The 19,904-nt window shown below is 44.1% G+C and overlaps 1 protein-coding gene across 10 annotated transcripts in view; it reads right to left on the reverse strand.

Annotated features, from left to right (window-relative positions):
- CCDC88A (coiled-coil and HOOK domain protein 88A) overlaps nt 1-19,904 on the reverse strand; it is a 201,921-nt gene that overhangs the window by 33,634 nt on the left and 148,383 nt on the right. For all 10 annotated transcript variants that reach the window (XM_090049774.1, XM_090049761.1, XM_090049766.1 and 7 more), the window contains exons 17-21: nt 17,492-17,633; nt 12,434-12,610; nt 10,308-10,469; nt 2,010-2,287; nt 1,670-1,813 (exon numbers count right to left, since the gene is read on the reverse strand). In XM_090049774.1, coding sequence (XP_089905900.1) covers nt 1,670-1,813; nt 2,010-2,287; nt 10,308-10,469; nt 12,434-12,610; nt 17,492-17,633 — 903 coding nt within the window. The remainder of the gene's footprint in view (nt 1-1,669; nt 1,814-2,009; nt 2,288-10,307; nt 10,470-12,433; nt 12,611-17,491; nt 17,634-19,904) is intronic.

Raw genomic sequence — 19,904 nt, forward strand, 5'->3', positions numbered from 1 at the left:
TAGTCTCTACAGATATACAGTATGAAGCTGTGTTCAGCCTTATTCTTATATCTGTAAGAATTGTGGTATTTGATATAAACGTAATTTTGATACAACTTTATATTGAATGTTTATAAGAATGTTTTTAGTGGGGCAGTGATTAACTCAAGTGTTTCTCCTCTATTGATACTTGGAAGAGGCAACAGCTGAGAATTAGCATCTGACAGGAATGTGTTTACTCAGGAATAGCCCCTTCATTGTGGAGACAATGAACACTTTATATTTTAAAAAGAGAAACTTTAACATAACTAGAACCTAGGAATAGAAAAAGCATTTCCCACTTGGGGATGATCATGTGAGAGACAGTATATCTGATTAATATTCTTCATGTCTGAAAGGATACACATTCTTCTGCTCATTAGATCAGGAAAAAACTTTTAAGTCTAATAAACACCTCTCTTAGGAGGAAGCAAGAAGTTATATGTGTAGTGTGTGCTCCCCAAAATTCCAATGGATGACGTTGTAAATGGCCAGATAAGAAGCTATGTGTAAGTCCTGTCTTGAAAGCAGGGGGTGGGGTCTCTAATCTTCCTGGATACAAAGAAGTGTTGGTTGTAGCTGTGTTGGTCTCTACGGACATAGGCAGACAAGGTTCTTTGGGTAAATGTGATATCTTTTATTAGACCAATTAAACAGTTTTCCAACTGCTGAGTTGGTCTAATAAAAAATAACACATTTACCTAAAGAACCTTGTTTGCCTGGGTACAAGGAAGGCTGCTAGCACTCAGTAAAGGAAGCTGACAGGAGATGTAGGGGCTGTTTTCTAACTTGTTGATTTGAGTAGGAAATGCATTTCTGGATTTAAGTTGCAGGGTAAGAACAGGTTATTGGTTTGACTTTCTTCATCCATTTATTCTTATGTCTTGTCTGTATGTGGTTACTGATTTCTTATGGTTGATCTTTTTTTAATAATAAATCTTTTCTAACCCACTTGGTCAGTGATAACTGTGATTTCAGAGCATTTGACCATATCAGCAAGCCTTTTCTAAGGAATTATATTTTCTGATCATATGACTGGACATGGGTATGATTCTTACAGCTGACAACATTCCCTCTGGTAACAGCTGGCAACAACTGGGTGAGACTGGTAAGACTGAGATGACATAAGGACAAGGAGTTAGCCTCTGGCACATCTCAGCTGTTTCTCAGTGGTCAAGCGGCAGATAGCAGGAAGAGTTTGGGGCAGAAGGCAACTCTAAAGGTGTGAGAGCACCCCAGGAATCTTAGAAGCACATGTACCGACATCCAGGGTCAGGGTGCATGCACAATGGCATCAAGTTTTTTAGTCATCTAATGACCCACGTTTTTGTAAAAAATAAAAAAAAATAATAAAAATAATAAAATAAATGGTGACTAAAGATAAGCTTCTATATTATATTTAGACTTTCACCTGACTTTGTCAACAATCATAAGCACCCAGAAGCCTCCTATAAGCAAACATACTGGGGATCTAATAATGTGTCTAAAGTGTGACATACAACAAATGATTCTGCTCACCCAGTCTTGGGTACTGACTTCAAAGTACACTACATTTGTTTAAACAATAGACACAATATTCCTGTGAAAATGTAGGTGTTTTATTTTATATATATATTATTTAAACATTGATAACATCAGAATTTTGCCATACCTATCATTTTCATCACGAAGTGTTTTGTATTCTGCTGCTACCTTTTCATGTTTTTCATTTTGCTGCAACATTTTCTCTTGTTCTGTCTTGAGCACTTTTTCCAGTTCTTCTAATTGCACTTTTTGTTTCAGCAACTGATTGTACCTGCAAACAAGGTTAACATAAAGGCTTTGTTTACATCTCCTAGAATTAATATGATTAAGAATTCAAATGTCATGGTCTTTTTTTACTCCCAAGATACAAGATCTATTTTAATTATTGCAATTATACAAACGAGTTTTCACATTATTAAGAACAACAGATTTTGAACTTCACACGAGGCATTAACAAACCAGATTACCTATCTTCTAGGTCTTTATGTTCCACCTCAAGATTTTTGTGTGCAGACTTGAGGCTTCCATGTTTGGCAATTAGAGATTCATATTCAGAAGCCTGACGTTCATGAAGGTGTTCCAGTTTTTCATGATCTTTAACAAGTGAATCATACAGTGATTTCAGATCCTCCCGTTCCTTGAGAATGGATTCATTTTCATTTTCTAAAGCAGACTGCTGGATCAACAATTGTGCATTCTGATTCATAAGAGATGTACTTTGAGAATTAAGGGTAGAATTTTCAACCTGTAGTTATAAACAGTAGATATGGGTAGAAGAATAAAGTTCATTTTAATTTATTATTGCTGATGATGAAAGTGTGGAAGAGTATATTGCTGAAGGCTCCAAATGACCTTCTTGGTCTTCTAGTTTATTACTCCTAATGAAGGACTGCAAGCTAATTATTTTCTTGGTGCATTTCATAAAATCATAGAAAATTAGGGTTGGAAGGGAATTCAGGAGGTCATCTAGTCCAACTCCCGAGTAAAATTTAATTTACTTGTAAATATTTCTGTGACCTCACAAATGTTATTTTCCTAATTATTCCATTACCTAACAGCTTTCAAAGGGACTAGATTTTGCTAATAATAAATTTAAATGGAACATTTTATTTAAAACTTTACAATCTGGTCTACATCTTCAGGGCCACAATTAAAGAAAGCACTTATGTATACGCTTACATTACATTAGTCTCCACTGAGAAAAATACTATAGCATATGGGTAACTTGAAAGTTCTACTTATATGCTTTCCAGAAGAGATGCCTTCCCTTCTTTGAGCATTGAGATTGACAACTCTGTTTCCAAAATGTTTTAGATGACAGTGGTTATCCCTCCTTAAATCACTAAATATATTTTTACCGTACGGGCTGGATCTTTGACATTCTTACTAAAAGAAAGGAATTTTTTCAAGTAGACACAAGTACCATATTTGCTTGCATACATGTCCCTGAATATAATACACACCCTGATTCTGGAAGGCAGGATGAAGGGGGAAAAAAAGGCTATTGCAAAGTTATGGTTGCATAGAGCGAAAACAGAGCCTTATCTTCAGCTGACTTGCCCTCAATTTCCTGCTTAATTAAAGCTAAAACTCTAGCTGTTGCTAAAGACTGGTGTACACGGGTGGCTCTATAATGAGTCTTCAAGGCTGTGATATAGAAGAAAGACCAGAAGCTGCTGGCAGTCAGCAAAGTTGCTCTAAGAAAGGTTAGCCTGATTAGTGGAATGTCAAGATCCTTAAAAAAAGGAGAGATGGACTGTTAACACCTCTGGAGTGACAAACAACAAGCCTCTAAGTCAAATGATTTCCTTAGCTGCCTGAATAGTAATGCAACAGCTCCTGCACTGTGTAATCAGGACTCCAACCAGGGTGCTTGTATCACAGTCAGAAAATCAGCTTCCCTACTTAATACATGCACACTAACTGGGGGGAAGGGTGATTTTTGAGGAAAAAGGTGTGCATTGTATGCAAGAAAACATGATATTTTTCCTACCTTTTACTAAATTAATGTCCACATATTCATCATAATAGGACTGCAATCAATACAGCCTATTCTAGGGGGGAATTGGAAATAAAATTAAACAACAGTATCTGAGTGCATAGTTTCTGCAGAGGTTCCTCAATAAAAGTGTCCTCCTGCCAAATATCCATCAGCTTATGATGGGGTGTCTACACTGCAAAGCTTGCTGAAAGAGTGTACTTAGTGGAGACATTTCAGATCTTCAAGCATAGACAGAAATGTGTTTCTCTGTGAGAAGTCACTACTACAACATCATTACTCTTAGCAACGGACCCTGAGGTTAGACACAGGTATAAGATTCCTTAGATTGTAGGGTTCTGAAATGCTTGACCTAATGTTTGGACTTCCTAAACAGCTTAAAACAGTCAGTCTATCCTTTGAAGTTCTGACAAATATCCAGACTGGAAAAGAGCTCCTCCTTCAGACCTGAAGGGTTGGGGCAGATCCACAGGAGGACTACTTCTTGAAATATATGTAAGATGGAAATTAATTTAGGGATGATGCTGAAGTGATTCTAAGGATCATTTTGTCCAAACAACGCAGAGTGAGATTCAATTAAGAAGACTCCTACATCTAAGACATATCATATTTAGCTGAATCCAAGATGAAAATGAATTTAAGACAACATGGAAAACTTATACATTCTAATATTATAAAAGCCTTAGTTAGCCTATCTGTCCATAACACTTTATTTGCACTCTGATTGGCTGATTGAAACTACTTGGAGCCGGTGGCACTGCAGCGTGGAGCAAGCCCAGACCCCAAGCCCAGTGTGGGAGGGGGAAGCAGGCCCAGGATGGCTGCGGCAGTGGGGAAGGGAGGAGTGGGCCTATGTGCACTCCTGCCCTCCCCCGCTGCTGCAGGGGGGAACAGGGGAGTGGCCCTGGAAGGGAGGGAGCAGGCCCAGACCCACCATGGGGGGGAGGAGGAGCGGGCCCAAGGGTGGGGGTGAAAAGCCGGCCCACTGCGGCATTGGTGGGGGGAGCAGCGGGCCCAGTCTGATGCAGCAGTGATGGGGGGAGGGGAGGAGCAGGCCTCCTCCCCCCGGGGCCCAGGCCCACTCCTCCCCTCCAACCCCCCCGCCCCATGTCAGCCCTGAGCCCGCTCCTATCCCCCCACCACCACTGTGTTCACCAGGGCCTGCTGCTCCACCCCCCAGCCGGCACATCAGGCCGACTTCTTCCCACTTTCCTCCCCCACACCCCCTTGTGTTGGGCCTGAGCCCACTCCTCCCTTCCCCCCGTTGCCATGGTAGGGAAGTGGGGAGCACGCCAAGACCCTAAGTGGCAGGAGGGAAGTGGGGAGCGAGCCTGGACTGGAGGGTGGACACGGGACTCCGTCCCTGACTGCCACCCCCTCTACCGGCAGTTGGCTAGTTTATTATAATTTTCCATGTATAGAATCTAATTATTGGGAGGGTCATCTTAAATTTGTTCCTCCCTGTGGTGGAGCACCTTCGGGGTGCTCACCACGTGGCAGGGGCTGCAGTAGGCTGGGGCAGAGCAAGCAAGGAAGGCAGCCAAGTGAAGCCCCTGGATGTCATTTTTAAGGGGAAGGTGTGTGGCGGAGCACCTTTGGGGTGCTCGCCACTTGAGGGCTCTCACAGGCTCTGAGCGGAGCCTGCTTTGGAGGAGCACCAGGGAAACCTCCCCCAGGTACTATTTTAAGGGGGAAGGTGTGTGGCAGGGCACTGTGGGTGCCTGCCACTTTAAGACTGGAGCCAAGCAGCCAGCAGGTGCTTGATTGGGGTGGCCATTTTAAATCTCTGGCCGCCCATACAAACAGATCAGTTCCCTGCTAGCAGGCAGGCAGCAACGTTGCCTGGCTGTAAGGCTGGTTGAAGCATCCTGGAGGTAAGGGCAGGAGCTGTAGGGGATGGCTAGGAGGCTCCTGGTCCTGGGCATGACCTAAAACTGCACCCTGCCAAGAGTGGGTGGCCTGGTGGGGCTCTGTGGTGCAGAAGCCCCCAGGAAATGCCAGGACAGTGATCACCCTGGTGAAAGGCGGGTATTAACCCTAGCCCTCACCTTTGGGTGGGTCTGGTCACATTGGAGGTAGTAGGGCCACGCATGGCTGCAGACACCTGAGCTCTGCACGGTGAAAGACCCTGAGAAGTAAGGTAGCAGAGGCCAGGCACAGCTGCAGACACTTGCGCCCTGTGGGGTGCAAGACCCTGAGGAAAGGTAGTTGGGGCCAGGCACAGCCCTACCTGAGCCCATTGGGGAGGAAAACCTTGTGGCCCAAGTGAGGGGGCAGAGAGGAGGAACCCCTGTGAAGGGGGAGAAAACCTGAGGGCTAAGAGCCCACTATGGAGGGGGGGAGAGAAAGAGAGATGACATGCTGCTCCAAGAGGGGAGTGAGAGTCCCTGTGAGACCCTGGAACACCAGGTGTGAGTTACCCCAGCTCCCACAACTGGGTGCGTTAACTCCTAGTAGGCCTGGAAGGCAGACCCAGGAGCAAGGGTGGGGCTAGAAGCTCAGAGGCCTGATGTAGAGGCCTAGTCAACAAAGGCACCAGGACCTGAATGGTCAAAAGGGCCAGGGGCCCACCGCAAGGGACACACAGAGCTGAGGGCCTGGGGTTCTGACTGGCCTTGGAGGCAAGGCCAGGGCCTGTGTGGCCACAGTCTGGGGGGGACCATGCCCAGGAGAGGAAATAGTTTCAGGGAGCTAGGCAGCTGCAAATGAGGGCAGGGTAGGCCACCTGGTTGGAGGGATCTTGGAGTCCTGATAGGAGGATTGTGGGGCCGGTAAGATTAACACCTGGATGCCATCTGCGAGGCTTGGACTGCAGTGGAGGGGAGGACTGGAGCCACAGATAGCGCCCCCTGGCATCGGGGCAAGAATGGACAGCGTCCTGCCTTAATTAACATTGTGATTAATTAAGAACAAGGCATGGCATGAGAGTCAGGTGGGTGGTGTACCCAAAAGAAAGTGGGGAAACCAGCATTGCTGCTAGTCAGGGAGCCCTACTTTGTCACACTCCCCTACTGCTGCAGCAGGAAAAGTGGCAAGTAGCAAGCAATGGGAGGCAGGTAGTAGGGGAAGCAGTGGAAAGCAGTAGGTAGAGAGCAGTGAGGTAAAACAGGTATGGGAGGGGTTAAGCAGCTTGCTCTTTGCCTCCTGTTCTCCCTACCAGCCAACACTTGCAACAGCAGGGGCAGCAGAACTTAGCAACTGGACCAGGCTGGGGCTATGCACCCTGCCCCTAGCTAGAGTGGGGATGGAGCCTGCTAGCACTGCAGCAAGAATAAGGCGGGGAGGGCAGAGGGGGAAGTAGGGGAAGAGGCAGGAGGGGGCCCCCAACACTGCAGGAGGGCAGGCAGCAGCTCAGGTCAGGGCTGGAAATAAAGTAGTTGCCTGCCCCCCAACTACTCATACTCAATTCCAAGGCCAAGGGCTTCCCTGCCATGTTAAATGGGGAAAAAGCTTTGTCTTGGAATTGAGTAAATATGGTATGTAGTTTCAGATGACGAAACAGCCACAAAGTCAATTCTGGGCCTGTCTACCCTAGAGCATGAGCATGTCATGCCCCTTCCCCCAGCTTGTGTGGAAGTGCTAGAAGTTCACCAGTGAGACTTCTCCAATTTCATGCTCCATACTTCTTCTTCAGCTCTCTAGGGTAGGTAGGGTGTCCCTGTCCTTTCCAAGACCAGCTACTGATAAATTCACTGTTGTCCAAGAAATACCACCTCCTTCACAGATTCTGAAAGACTCTGCCTTTTGCTTCTAAGAAGGCCACATCAAAAACAACCTTCAGCTGGCACTAGTTACTTTGTATGAGCATGGCTGCCTATTTTATAAGCAGCCTTTTCAGTGCCCAGGAGGCTCTTTGCAGGACAGATGCCTTCCTGTCTAGCCCTATGTTTCTGGCTCCTGGTTCCAACTTATGTACTGCTGGTTCCTGACCCCCCCTTGCTCTTAGCTGCTGGCTCCTGACCCTTGCTTCTGGCACTTGCCCTTATCTGCTCTTGATCCCATGCCTCATGACTAATGTCAAACCTCACTGCCCACATACCCGTTGCTATCTGAGTCCAGGGTGGTCAACCCAAGACAATTTTTTTTTTTGTTTTTTTAAACTGGTAAGTTGCAAACTTTTTAGTGCCAATGAAAAAATTTTATTGGCACATGTTTTTACTAGCACCTGTTTTGTATAATAGAAATGTAACCATTCTGCTAGACTTGAGACAAAGTTCAGGTTTGATTTTTAAGGGGTTAACACCAATCATAGTAAAAAAGTTTAGTTGCCAGTAAAAAGTCTGACTAACAATAACAATTAACTACCTGTGACCCAGCAGTGTTATAGGCAGGCAAAAGGAAACAGCAACAGCATGTAACAGGAGGGAGAGAGAGGACTAAGAAGGCCTGAGAATGCTCATGCTCAGACACCAGGAGATGCTGCTCTAGACTGTCTGTCCTTCAATGCTTGCCTCCAGATTGTCTCATGGGGGTCTTCATATCAAGCTCTGGATGCTTACTACTTTTTAATTTTTATTTTTTTTATGGATGGCTACTTTCTCTCTGAACAAAATACTGAATAGGTCATTCAAGAAGGGATACATATATATGAATTTCTATAGTAAGGTCATTATTTATACCAGAGCTTTCCAACTTCTGTGCAGTCAGGGGCTGCAGAGCTCCTGAGCAGCCTGACAAGGCCACATTCTCCCCGCCCCTACTCCCTCCGGCATGCACTCCCTGGGCTCCATGGGCTGCCTTGCAAGAAGGAAGCAGAAGCTAGAGAAAGCCCCAAGATGCCAGCACCAGTAATAGGAGAGCAATGGGGAAAGCAACACCTAGGCTGCTGGGAACCTAGGAGCTGCAAGCTGTGGGCCATGAGCTGGACAGCCCTGATTTATTCTATTACTAAATGCCTTCTCTGAATATACCAAAACCAGGTAGGATAAACATGTACATTAGAGTTCTGTTTTGTTCACAGCTTCGACAACTATAATGAAGAGAAATGATCACTAATCAGGTTTCAGTGTGTCATATATAAACTGCATTTGGAACAGAACTGTATCCTCCTCCTTAGTATATGTAACCAACCCCCCCCTTCCTCATTTCTTGACTGTCAGGAGTTGTTCATCCATTCCTCTAGATGTCCTTTAACTTCTAAATTCTGTTCATGCTTGATCACATATACCATTTTGTTTACCAGTTCTCGTTAAATGGAAGATATTATACTATTTAACACTCCTTAATTTTCAGAGCCCTAGAAAGCAGATGCAACTGCAGGATAATTTAATATACTGAAAAAAAACTGCATATTTAAATAGGTAAGTAGAGAGGGAGGGCTGGCATTTAGAATTAATCCTTGATTTTCTCAAAGGTCAAAGTTATGCATGTGAATATTAACTCTATTTCCGTAACTGGATTATCCTGATAAAATCTCATCTCATTAATTTCCAATCTCTTTTGCAAGCTCTCTTTCAATGCATTCACACTTTCTTTTTTTTTAGTATTACGTGCAATTTTAGATTTTATTAATTCTAACTCGCATATAAAAATATTAAACATATAATATGTTAAAATATAAAATAATATGAATGACTTAAATATGGGTTAGACAAGACACTTGGCTGAGAATGTTTAATCAGGGATGCTCCTGCCCTGATCAGGGGGATGGATTAGATGACCATGCGAGGTCCCTTCCAGCCCTACTTTCCTATGATCCTATGGTTCTATAAATAGTATACTGGTTCTTGGGTGCACTTTTAACACCTTTCCACTACATGAAAAGATAAGGTAAAATAGAATGTTGGAGACTGAGGGTGGAATCTTCCCTTTGTGCATCTAAATGATAGTTTCCTGGCCATCCACCTGGCTGTTATTGACTTTTGCTTTCACTGTGAATGCATCAGCTTGCAGATATATACTGAGCATGAACAGACTGCATTGGCCAGGCTTGTACACAGTTATGTTCATGTAGCCCATAGCCCACATACGTGCTTATCTGAGACTGTCCTGGAAAAATGATGAGGGAAAGTGACAGCAATCCTGAGCTGCTGCCCCTTGCATTTAATCATCAATTAATGAAGGACAGTTTAATAGGAAAGTTTTCTTCCTCACTGGGAGTCCAGACTAGAAGCCAGACTATCCTTTCTACACCAGCAGCTATCACACTAAGCCACACACCACCTAGCTTGCTTGTTCCTTTGGGCCCCAAATGCTTCCCTCTCTTGACTGTCCTCAGAGAACCAGTCTCAAAACAAGCATGAGTAGAGGCTAATCCCTGACCTGTGGTGTGGCAATTAGAATACTGTGCTGGAAAATCAGAGATGTAGGTTCAACATCCCCCTGAGTAAGGCAGGTAGAGAGGGATCTTAAACCTACATCTCCTGCTTCCTGAGTAAGTTCCCTAATTACTTGGCTATTGGAGCTAAAACATGAAAGGATTCTTTTCTAGAATCCAATATCTACTACTCATGAGTTTCTGACCAGCTATATTTTTTTTGACTGAGATGCAAACAGGCATCTAGAATGGGCGTGCACACATAGTTATGCACCAAAAACACCACAGGTAAAAATATGCGACTTAGAAGCAAGAAGGAAACAGATTCCATCCTGAATGACAAAGTACATTTATCTCCTGAGCATAAATTGCAAAGCTTTGATTTATTACTTTGATTGCCATTGTACCTACTACTGCTGTACAGTTAAAAAAAAGTCACTTGGCAGAAAGAAGAGTCCTGAAATCTCTCTTTAAACACATGGCGGGGGAAAGTAAAATAAAAAATATAACCTGAAGCTTGGCATTTTGAGTTTGCAGGGTAGTATTTTGCTCCTGTAAAGAAACAGTCTGTCTCTGAAGTGCCAGAATCTGAGCTTGTAGATTATTGTTCTGTGTCTCAAGTTGCTTTAGTTGAGTTTTCAGTGCTTGTTTCTCTGCTTGCAGAGTAGCATTCTTAAAAAAAAAAAAAAAAAAAAAAAAGGCACTGAAAATGAGTCTCATGCACCAGCAATTTACACATTGCATTATTCTACTATGGTAACATCTGCTTTAAATACAACCAGGCTGCATTTAAGAGTTTCCCTTTAAATCACAAAAGAGGAAAATGTTCAGGTATCTGAACAATGTGGAAATGTTACCTGAAAATTTTCCTCTCCATTTTGGAGGGTAATGAAGACTGTTTGGGAGATTTGGGAATAAGCAGAAAGATTATATTTACGTGCACACAAAGGGATCAGATAAGGATACCAGTGGGAAAGGGGAAGAGATGCACACTCTTTCCTGCGTGGCACTCTCATGTGTATGCACTAGTAGAAAGGATATATGTGGAGATGGAAAGGAACAAAAGCAGGGGAGAGGAAAAGAGTGTGTACCTCTGCACATTGAGATGGTAGGTAGGAAGCAAAGACAGTGTGTTTATGTCCACATACTGAAGACAGAGCTATGCAAGAACAATAACAGTTTCCAGTGTTTCATAAATAGCTGGAAGCTTTCACCAATCCTCTTCAAAAGGTCTAACTGATCAGATGTCATTGAGCCCTACCTAATAAAACACGTGAAATTTCTAGGCTAGGCATTTCTTAAAAAATGAAATGCTACAAAAACTGAACCTGTTCACCCTTCATCTCTAAATTCCAAAGGTGAAATTCTGGTCCCCTTAAATCCAATTAAAGTTCAGACAGTATCTTCAGGGAGAAAGGATTTAATCTCTAATCTCTGAAACAATTTGTCCAATACTTTTCAAAATTTTCTTTAAAATGTTCCTATTCCAAGAACTAGAATTGCAAAAATTCAAGAACAAAAGACTTTTTCTGGGAGATTTAGAGATATGAATGAATTCTCAGAATAGAAAGTAACTCTAACCTTACTCTGGACCAGCGTTTCAGTCACGTCCAGGTGTGCCACAGCAGTTTGGGCTCCCCCTGCCTGGCTGAAGCCCCACCCCCACCTGCTGTTGCTGTGGACACAGACAGACGGGGAGTGTGGCTCCAGCCCAAAATAATGGCTGGCTGGCCACCCCCACCCCGCATCTGGTATGCCATGGTGCTTTTTCATTTAGCTAAGTGTGCCGTGGGACGAAAAAGGTTGGGAAACGCTGCTCTGGAGAACACTTTTCAAAGCACATACAAAAAGACACAACTCTTAACAATCAATATAGATCAATTTGGATGCTTTCAGAATTCAATCTGTGTATGGATACAGGGATTCAAGACAGATTAATAGAAACTGAGAGAAGTGGAACAAATTTGTAAATCAGCCTATAACACACAAAGCAAGTATAGTAAATTATTACTATAGGACAAGATGGAATTTTAAAAAGCTAGATTTGGAAGATTTTCAAAAGGTGAACGAAAGAAGAAGGTGGCAGGCCTTTGATGTGGAGGGGGGCGGGAGGGGAAGAGAGAGAGGGGTGGCAGCAAGCCCCACCTGACAACACAGCCCATGTGAAGCTGCAGGCAGTAGCAGCAGGTGAGGGGCTTTCCCAGCGTGCTCCAGCTGCTAGCACACTGGGATGGAGGGAAGAGTAGGTATGGGTACTAGTCCCCCTCCCCCTCCCCCCTTGCACCTCCCTCCTGCCTTCCTGGTCTTGAGGCACCCCACCACTTCCCTTCCTTGCCCCACACTAAACATTAACTGGTAATGCATTATCAGTATAAATATACTTGTTGTTTAAACATTTAACCTTTCATATCCCTAGGTCCCATCTATGAAATTTTTGGTACTCTTTTTCTTTTTTAATTTTGGCCATGAGTTTTCTTTGCGTCTCATCACTGCAGAATCCAAGTGTCTCAGAAACCTTAATGAATTCATATCTGCTAGGCTCCCCAATTAGACAATCATTTGAAGTTCTTAGGAATCTTCTCTCTCATGTTTATGGAACACCTAACATAAAACAAGTGAACATTAAAACAACTTACATTCCTTTCTACTTCAATTAATCTATCTTTAACTTTCAATAGTTCTCTGGTAGTTTCTTGATTTTCCTTTTCCCATTTATTGACAGACTGACTTTCTTCACCAGTCCTTGGGGGAGAATTCTGTACCATTCTTTCCTCCTCCTGTCTTTGTTTGAGGGCTTCATAGTTTTTTTTCACCTAAAATCATTCAAGACAATTTTTAAAAAGAAAATAAATAATTAAAAACAAGCATCTTCTCAATTACATAACCATCGTAGCTTGAACAAAATGGAAAACTGCACGAATATTTTAGTATTTATATTTTACGACATAATTTGATCATTTAATTTTGTGTTTGCCTATGTATACGTATTGGAGTGAGGGGGAGGTATATGCAGAATAGATATATAGGATAGATACTGACACTGAGCCATGATGAGCACTTCTTAAAACTTTTGAAATTGACATTTCCAGCAAAGCAGAAATAACTGCACCCCTGACTATTATGTATTTGATACATTCTCTTTATTTACATTCTACTGTACCTTCAACTTTAGAAGAGGATGGTTAGCCACATTATTCTCAAGTCAAGCAGAAGGAAGGTCAGGGTGACAATTTAAGAGGCTAACTGGCTCAGAAAGGCATGCGCTTTTGTAGGCAACAATATACTTAATCAGATGCATCTGATGGAGTAGGTTGTTACCTACAACAATCTAGAAGGGTACATTTCATATTTGGCTATCCCATTCTAAATGTTTGTAAGTTGCATCATAAAATTCTGTGTTTCTTCGGAAATGGGGATCTTTTTTCAAATCAAGACCCAAGTTCAGTCAAATTATTCTTTTCACGCACCATCATTGAGGAAATATTCGCTGGCCTGTGATATATAACATTATCTACAATCTGTCAATCTTCTCACTTATTTTAGATTTTATCTAGAGGTGCACTGATGTATTGGACCAGCACCAATATAAGGAAAAATCGACAGTATCGGCAATCGCCTTTTTTTGGCTGCTGTGGCTGATAATATGGCCAATACCCCGTACGTGCACGCAGCTACGGAGCAGCATGCAGGCAGCCAGGAGCACAGAACTGCAGCATCGTTGGCCATGTCTAGGGGGTGCATGCAGGTGTACATGCACCCCTTGAGCTTGACGGTGCATCCCCAGGAAAAAGCAACACCAACACTGCTGGTGGCGCCTGCAGGCATTTGCCACTCACCACACCCCCAACCCCTCACCATTGACGGGATTTGTGGGCAGCTCCTGATTGCCACTAGCCGCTGCTTACAGCATCTGTGGGTGGTCGCTGACAGCTGGTTGGCACTTGCTTGCTCCCCGCCACCGCCACAGTGCCATGGCAACCTGCGAAAGCTCACTGCCACCACGCTCCCCCTGCTGACAATGCTGCTGCTGCCGCCGCCTGTGGGAGTTCACTGTGCCCCCCAAAGCCTCTGGAGGCGCACAACATTCATGCACAGCATGGAGAGCAGCCAGAAACAGCTGGTAAGTCTCTTGTGGGGGAGGGGAAAGGGAATGGGGGGGGGCAGATCTAGGCCCTCATGGTGAGGGAGGGAGTGGGGGTGGGGCTGGGGCAGGCATTGCACAGCTGGGGCAGGGTAGGGCATTGGATGGAGCCATGGCTTGTCTGGGGGGGGGCTCCCACCACTATCTGTACCCCAGGAAACCATGGGGGACATGTGCCCAGTCCTTTTTCAGATGTGGGGAGCCGGAGGAAAAGCAAGGGCAATGTTGGACCCCTGCTAAACCAGATGGGGCAACTGACAACTGACGCCCAGGAAAAAGCCAACCTATTAAATAGGTACTTTGCGTCAGTCTTTCATCAGTCACACGGGATGCCCATGCCTGCTATGGGACAGGGAAATCTGGGTGAGGGGGATCCCCTACCCTCCATCAATGCTGACCTCGTGAAGGAACACCTTGAGAAGCTGGATACCTTCAAGTCAGCTGGCCCTGACAACCTGCACCCCAGGGTACTCAAGGAGCTGGCGAGCGTCATAGCCCAGCCCCTGGCACAGGTCTTTGAAAACTCCTGGCGCTCTGGTGTAGTGCCCGAAGACTGGAAGAAGGCCAGTGTGGTGCCGATCTTCAAGAAAGGGAGGAGAGTGGATCCGGCTAACTACAGGCCCATTAGCCTGACTTCTATCCTGGGGAAGATCTTAGAAAAGTTTATTAAGGAGGCCATCCTTGAGGGACTGGCCCAGGCTAACATTCTAAGGGACAGCCAGCACGGGTTTGTTGCAGGTAGGTCTTGTTTGACCAATCTCATTTCCTTCTATGACCAGGTGACCTATCACCTGGACCAGGGAGAAGAGATTGATGTCATATATCTTGACTTCAAAAAAGCTTTTGATCTGGTATCCCATGATCACCTCTTGGCCAAACTGCCCAGTTGTGGCCTTGGCTCCACCACGATCTGCTGGCTGGGAAATTGGCTTCGTGGTTGGACCCAGAGGGTTGTGATTGATGGCAGTCACTCATCGTGGTGCCCTGTGACCAGTGGGGTCCCTCAAGGCTCTGTCCTGGGACCCATACTGTTCAACATCTTCATTAACGATGTGGACATTGGAGTCAGGAGTGGACTGGCCAAGTTCGCCGATGACACCAAACTTTGGGGCAAAGCATCCACGCCAGAAGATAGGCGGGTGATCCAGGCTGACCTGGACAAGCTCAGCAAATGGGCAGACGAGAACCTCATGGTGTTTAACACCAAAAAATGCAAGGTTCTCCACCTTGGGAGGAAAAACCTGCAGCACCCTTATAGGCTCGGCAGTGCTACGTTGGTTAGCACTACAGAAGAAAGAGACTTGAGGGTCATCATTGAGCACAACATGAACATGAGCCTCCAATGTGATGCTGCGGCTAGTAAAGCGACCAAAATGCTGGCGTGCATCCATAGATGCTTCTCAAGCAAATCCCGGGACGTCATTCTCCCCTTGTACTCGGCCTTGGTGAGGCCGCAGCTGGAGTACTGCGTCCAGTTTTGGGCTCCACAATTGAAAAAGGATGTGGAGAAGCTTGAGAGAGTCCAGAGGAGAGCCACGCGCATGATCAGAGGTCAGGGAAACAGATCTTACGATGACAGGCTGAGAGCCATGGGACTCTTTAGCCTGGAAAAGCGTAGGCTCAGGGGTGATCTAATGGCCACCTAAAAGTTTATCGGGATGAACACCAGGATCTGGGGGAACGTCTGTTCACCAGAGCGCCCCAAGGGATGACGAGGTCGAACAGTCACAAACTCCTGCAAGACCGTTTCAGGCTGGACATAAGGAAGAATTTCTTTACTGTCCGAGCCCCCAAGGTCTGGAACAGTCTGCCAGCGGAGGTGGTTCAAGCACCTACATTGAACACCTTCAAGAGTAAATTGGATGCTTATCTTGCTGGGATCCTATGACCCCAGCTGACTTCCTGCCCTTTGGGCAGGGGGCTGGACTCTATGATCTCCCGAGGTCCCTTCCAGCCCTAAAGTCTATGAAATCTATGCATGCAGAGCAAGGGTGCGTTGCTGCTAGGGGCTGGGGCTGTGCCAGGCTCTTCCTGGTGGGGGAAGCACTGGGAGGGGGCCTACAGCAAATTGTGGGGTGGCTGCAGCCCTCCCCAATAGCCCCCTTCCCAGCACCACCACCACCCACTTTGAGCGTAGCCCTACCCAGCCTACTGCTGGGAAGAGCTCGGCACTGCCCTGGCCTCAGCCTCCAGCGGCAGCCTGCCCTTGCCCCCCCCCACAGATCCAGGGGCACATGCCCCCCCCATGCCCTCCCGGGGTGCCACCCCCCACCATGCCCCCTAGATGAGCTCCTCCTAGCTTTGTCCCTTGCTCCCCCTGCCCCAGCTGGGCAGCACCTACCCCAGTCCTAGTCCCTCCCTCACTGCAGGTGCCCTGATTTGTACCCCCGCCACCATACCCCTTCCTCCACAACAGATTTACCAGCTGGTTGCTGCTCTCCACACTCCAGGGCTTCATATTGGAAATCAAATCAGTATTGGCCAATACAGCTCATTAAAAATAGGTCATCGGTACTGGCCCAAAAAATCTCTATCAGTGCACCTCTAACTTATCTCCTTTATTAAGGTCTTAATGGAGCTCATTCTTTGCTCTTTTGTATATATATTTTGAGCACAAAACTAAATGCACCCAAGGGAAAGGGTCCTCCCCTTTTTGCTACCAACTGATGGGAGAGAATTACCTTCTTAACTCTCCCTTATGGAGTTTCCTTGTCAGGCACCCTCTAGGCGCAACCAACAGGTCTCCACTCAGTTTTCCCTCATCTCTTGACTGCTGGCCATCCCCAAATCCTGTTCCTCTACCATTCATTGTTTTTGGCTCCATCCTCTCCCCAAAGGGATGCTGGCTCTGTCCTCTCTTCCACTATCCCCTGTACCAAGTACAACAGCTGCTTGGTGAAAAGGGCAGGCTGAACATATGTCTGATACGAAGCCTTCAAGGATATGCTCTCTAAACACCCCGTTCTGGTGTTAATAAACCCTGTGGAAGTCAGTGGTATTCTGTAGCTGTCATACACTACTGCAAGTTGTTCAGCTATCATTCTCAAGGCAAAAGTCAAAGCACGTGACAATATGAGTAGCAAAGATTGCAGAAATCATGGCACTTGGAATAAATTCATAATCATGAAAGTGAAGCATTTGGCATTTTTACCCTAAAGGCTAGATACTTTTAATAGTTTATTTTACATCACTGTTACTCACAAACAGCAAATGTTGAGGAAAACCTCAAAATGCTCAGTGCAAAATCATCATTTCAGGATTTCAGGGGACCATCGTTCTTTTTTTATCAAAGATGTGACTAACTTAAATATTTCTGTATTTGTTACTTTGGCTTTTAAAGAATTAGTGCTCAGAAAATTCCAGACAAATTTAATGCGTCTTGTAATGGAAAAACACTAATTCTGAAGCTTTAAGTATTTGGATAGAAGAGTAAGGTTTTTTTTTGTCAGTTATACTTTATTTTTCAGGTTTCATTATACACTGCAATTAAACTTGAAAAACAACAAGAATTCAATAATTTCATATAATAAAAATAGTCAAGTTATTTCCTTACTGTTTTAAGTTCCTGACGCAGCTGTTGATTTAAATTTGTTGATTCTTCTAAACGAGCTTCCAAAGCAGCAATTTTTTCTTCTTTTATTTCAAGAGACTTTTTTAGGGTAGACTCTAATTTTGACTCCAAAAGCTTGTACCTACTACTCAACAAAATATGAAGATGTACTTTTTATTGACACTTCAACAACCATAAAATTTGAAACATTTACATATACATGTTAGATTCCAATGTAATGTTCTTGAAAGATTTTGGAGAAACTAGGTTAGTTTTGGAAGACGACTATTTGTCTACAGATGCAACACAGACAGCAGCAGAGTATTTCCCTGAATCCTTGTCAAAATGCTTCAATGCTGACTTGGAAGACCAGTATAGAAATGACAGTAGGTAAGAATGCAAAGGCATAGCAGGACAGCTTCATGCCCAGAGCAGTGTGGGATGCCATGGGGCTAATGGCAGTGGCACAATCAGTTGCTACTGCTGCCCCAGCTATTTTTGCATCCCACCCCTCCCAAAAGGCAGCACCTGGGGTTGCAGTCCTGGTCAGCCCCCTCAGGCTACTGTAAGGTTTCATATCGTTTCAGTCCTTAGAATGTCTGATAAAACTGCAAAGATATATTTCCATTTGACCTAGGCTGTATTTGACCAAATGTTACCAGGTGCATTATTACCAGTACTCCAGTCCTCTAATTCTCTTCTTTAGATATTTAAGTGATCACTGTAAAGCTGTAAATCCTTTAAAATGTTATTCTCTTTCAAAATAAATTTCCTTGATACAGAAAAAGTTACAACATCTACAAAATCAACAGCAATATACATACCAGTATATTGGCTTTGTTTGGGTCTTTAGTGTGCATGTAATTATAGGACTTTGTCTGTTGGCTCCATTTCAAAGAGTCAAGCAGGAGACTGAACTTGATTAGAATAAGAAATATTTGGAAGGTAAGATGCTCATCAGTTTGCTTTTCCTGCTTGTTCATAAAACAGAGGTTCAACAGAAGAGGAGGAAGACTACACTATGCAGGTACATGCTCATTTCATGTACCTGCTCACAATGAGGAAATTGCATACTGAGTCCAGTTCCTGCTATTTTAGAAGATTCTGTTTCAATGTCTAGCACTGACCTTTTTGGAGGGTGTTATTAACAGTATTTACTATATCACAGAGCATGGTGAAAAATACATTTATTTTAAGGGACAGTGTTAGATTCTGAATATGTGGACTTGAAACAACATCTCGAGACTGTCAATGCAAGATGATCTTAAATAATTAACAGCCATTTCAGTAAATATTAAAATATCACTTCATAAATGCCTTTTAAGTCGTTTAAACATTTTATTTATTCTCTTATTTTACATGCTCTCAGAATTTGGAAAAAATCTCTTTCCTTACTATTTTTATATATTAGATATTTCTATTTATCCCAAAGGTGAGGAAAAACTAAACACATTTTAGCCTCCAATCTCATCTCCTGAAAAGCATACTAGGTTTATTAACCTAGCCCAAGTGTTTAAGGTCCACTACCACACACGAGATTCTTGAATGCATAACAGGTGTCTAGACCAGTGGGGTTTTCAGCCCATGTGGCTGCATGCAGCCCAATCAGCATACTGTTGCAGCCCATCTGACATCCTGTTAAAACATTTTTTAAATGGATATACAAGAAATAAGTTGTGTGGGTGAGACCCACATAACACTGAAAGCTACAAGTGTGGCCCACTATGGCAAACACTGTTTAGACCAGTGGTTCTCAACCTAACTGGAGCAGAGGACCATCACTGAAAGGATCAGAAAGAAGATACAGTTGCCTTAAAATATCATCATCATGTGAGTGGGAGATCATCCCAGAACTTCAGATTTGACTAGGGATTTCAGGATGAGCACACACCTGGCAAACACTAAGCAGGTAATCACCACACCATGGATGAAAGGTCATTTTAACTTCTCGTACAGAAGCACATGTGAAGACAATACAGGGCATATAGAAAAGGAACACAGCAAAGATTAATAATAGAGATTTATTCTCTGGATTCAAAGAACTGTCTGGTTATGAAATAAACTTTGAAGAATCTTAAACAGAATGTGCGAAGAAGGACGGATCTACTTTTTCTAAAGAATCCAGCAGCAAGAGTTTGAAAAGCAAAGCAACAAACTGAAAAATATGTAATGTCTTCCTTATCAGACTATGTCAGGTCAGGCCTAGGAAGAGGGAAAGATTTTAAGATACTGCTAAGAATGTTCAGAAGAAAAAAACCACATCTACCTCTGTACATTTCCAGGGAGGAGATATGTTAGATGTAAGTGAAAGATCTTCCATCTCTATACAAAAATGAAGAGCCAGGCCAGGAATGCACAGAAACAGAAAACAGCTCATGTGTAAAAGACTAGCATTCCCTAAGCTTGGTAAGAACTG

Source organism: Crocodylus siamensis, chromosome 1 (genome assembly GCF_052110815.1).
Source record: "Crocodylus siamensis isolate JL-2025a chromosome 1, ASM5211081v1, whole genome shotgun sequence".
NCBI classification, from domain to species: domain Eukaryota; kingdom Metazoa; phylum Chordata; order Crocodylia; family Crocodylidae; genus Crocodylus; species Crocodylus siamensis.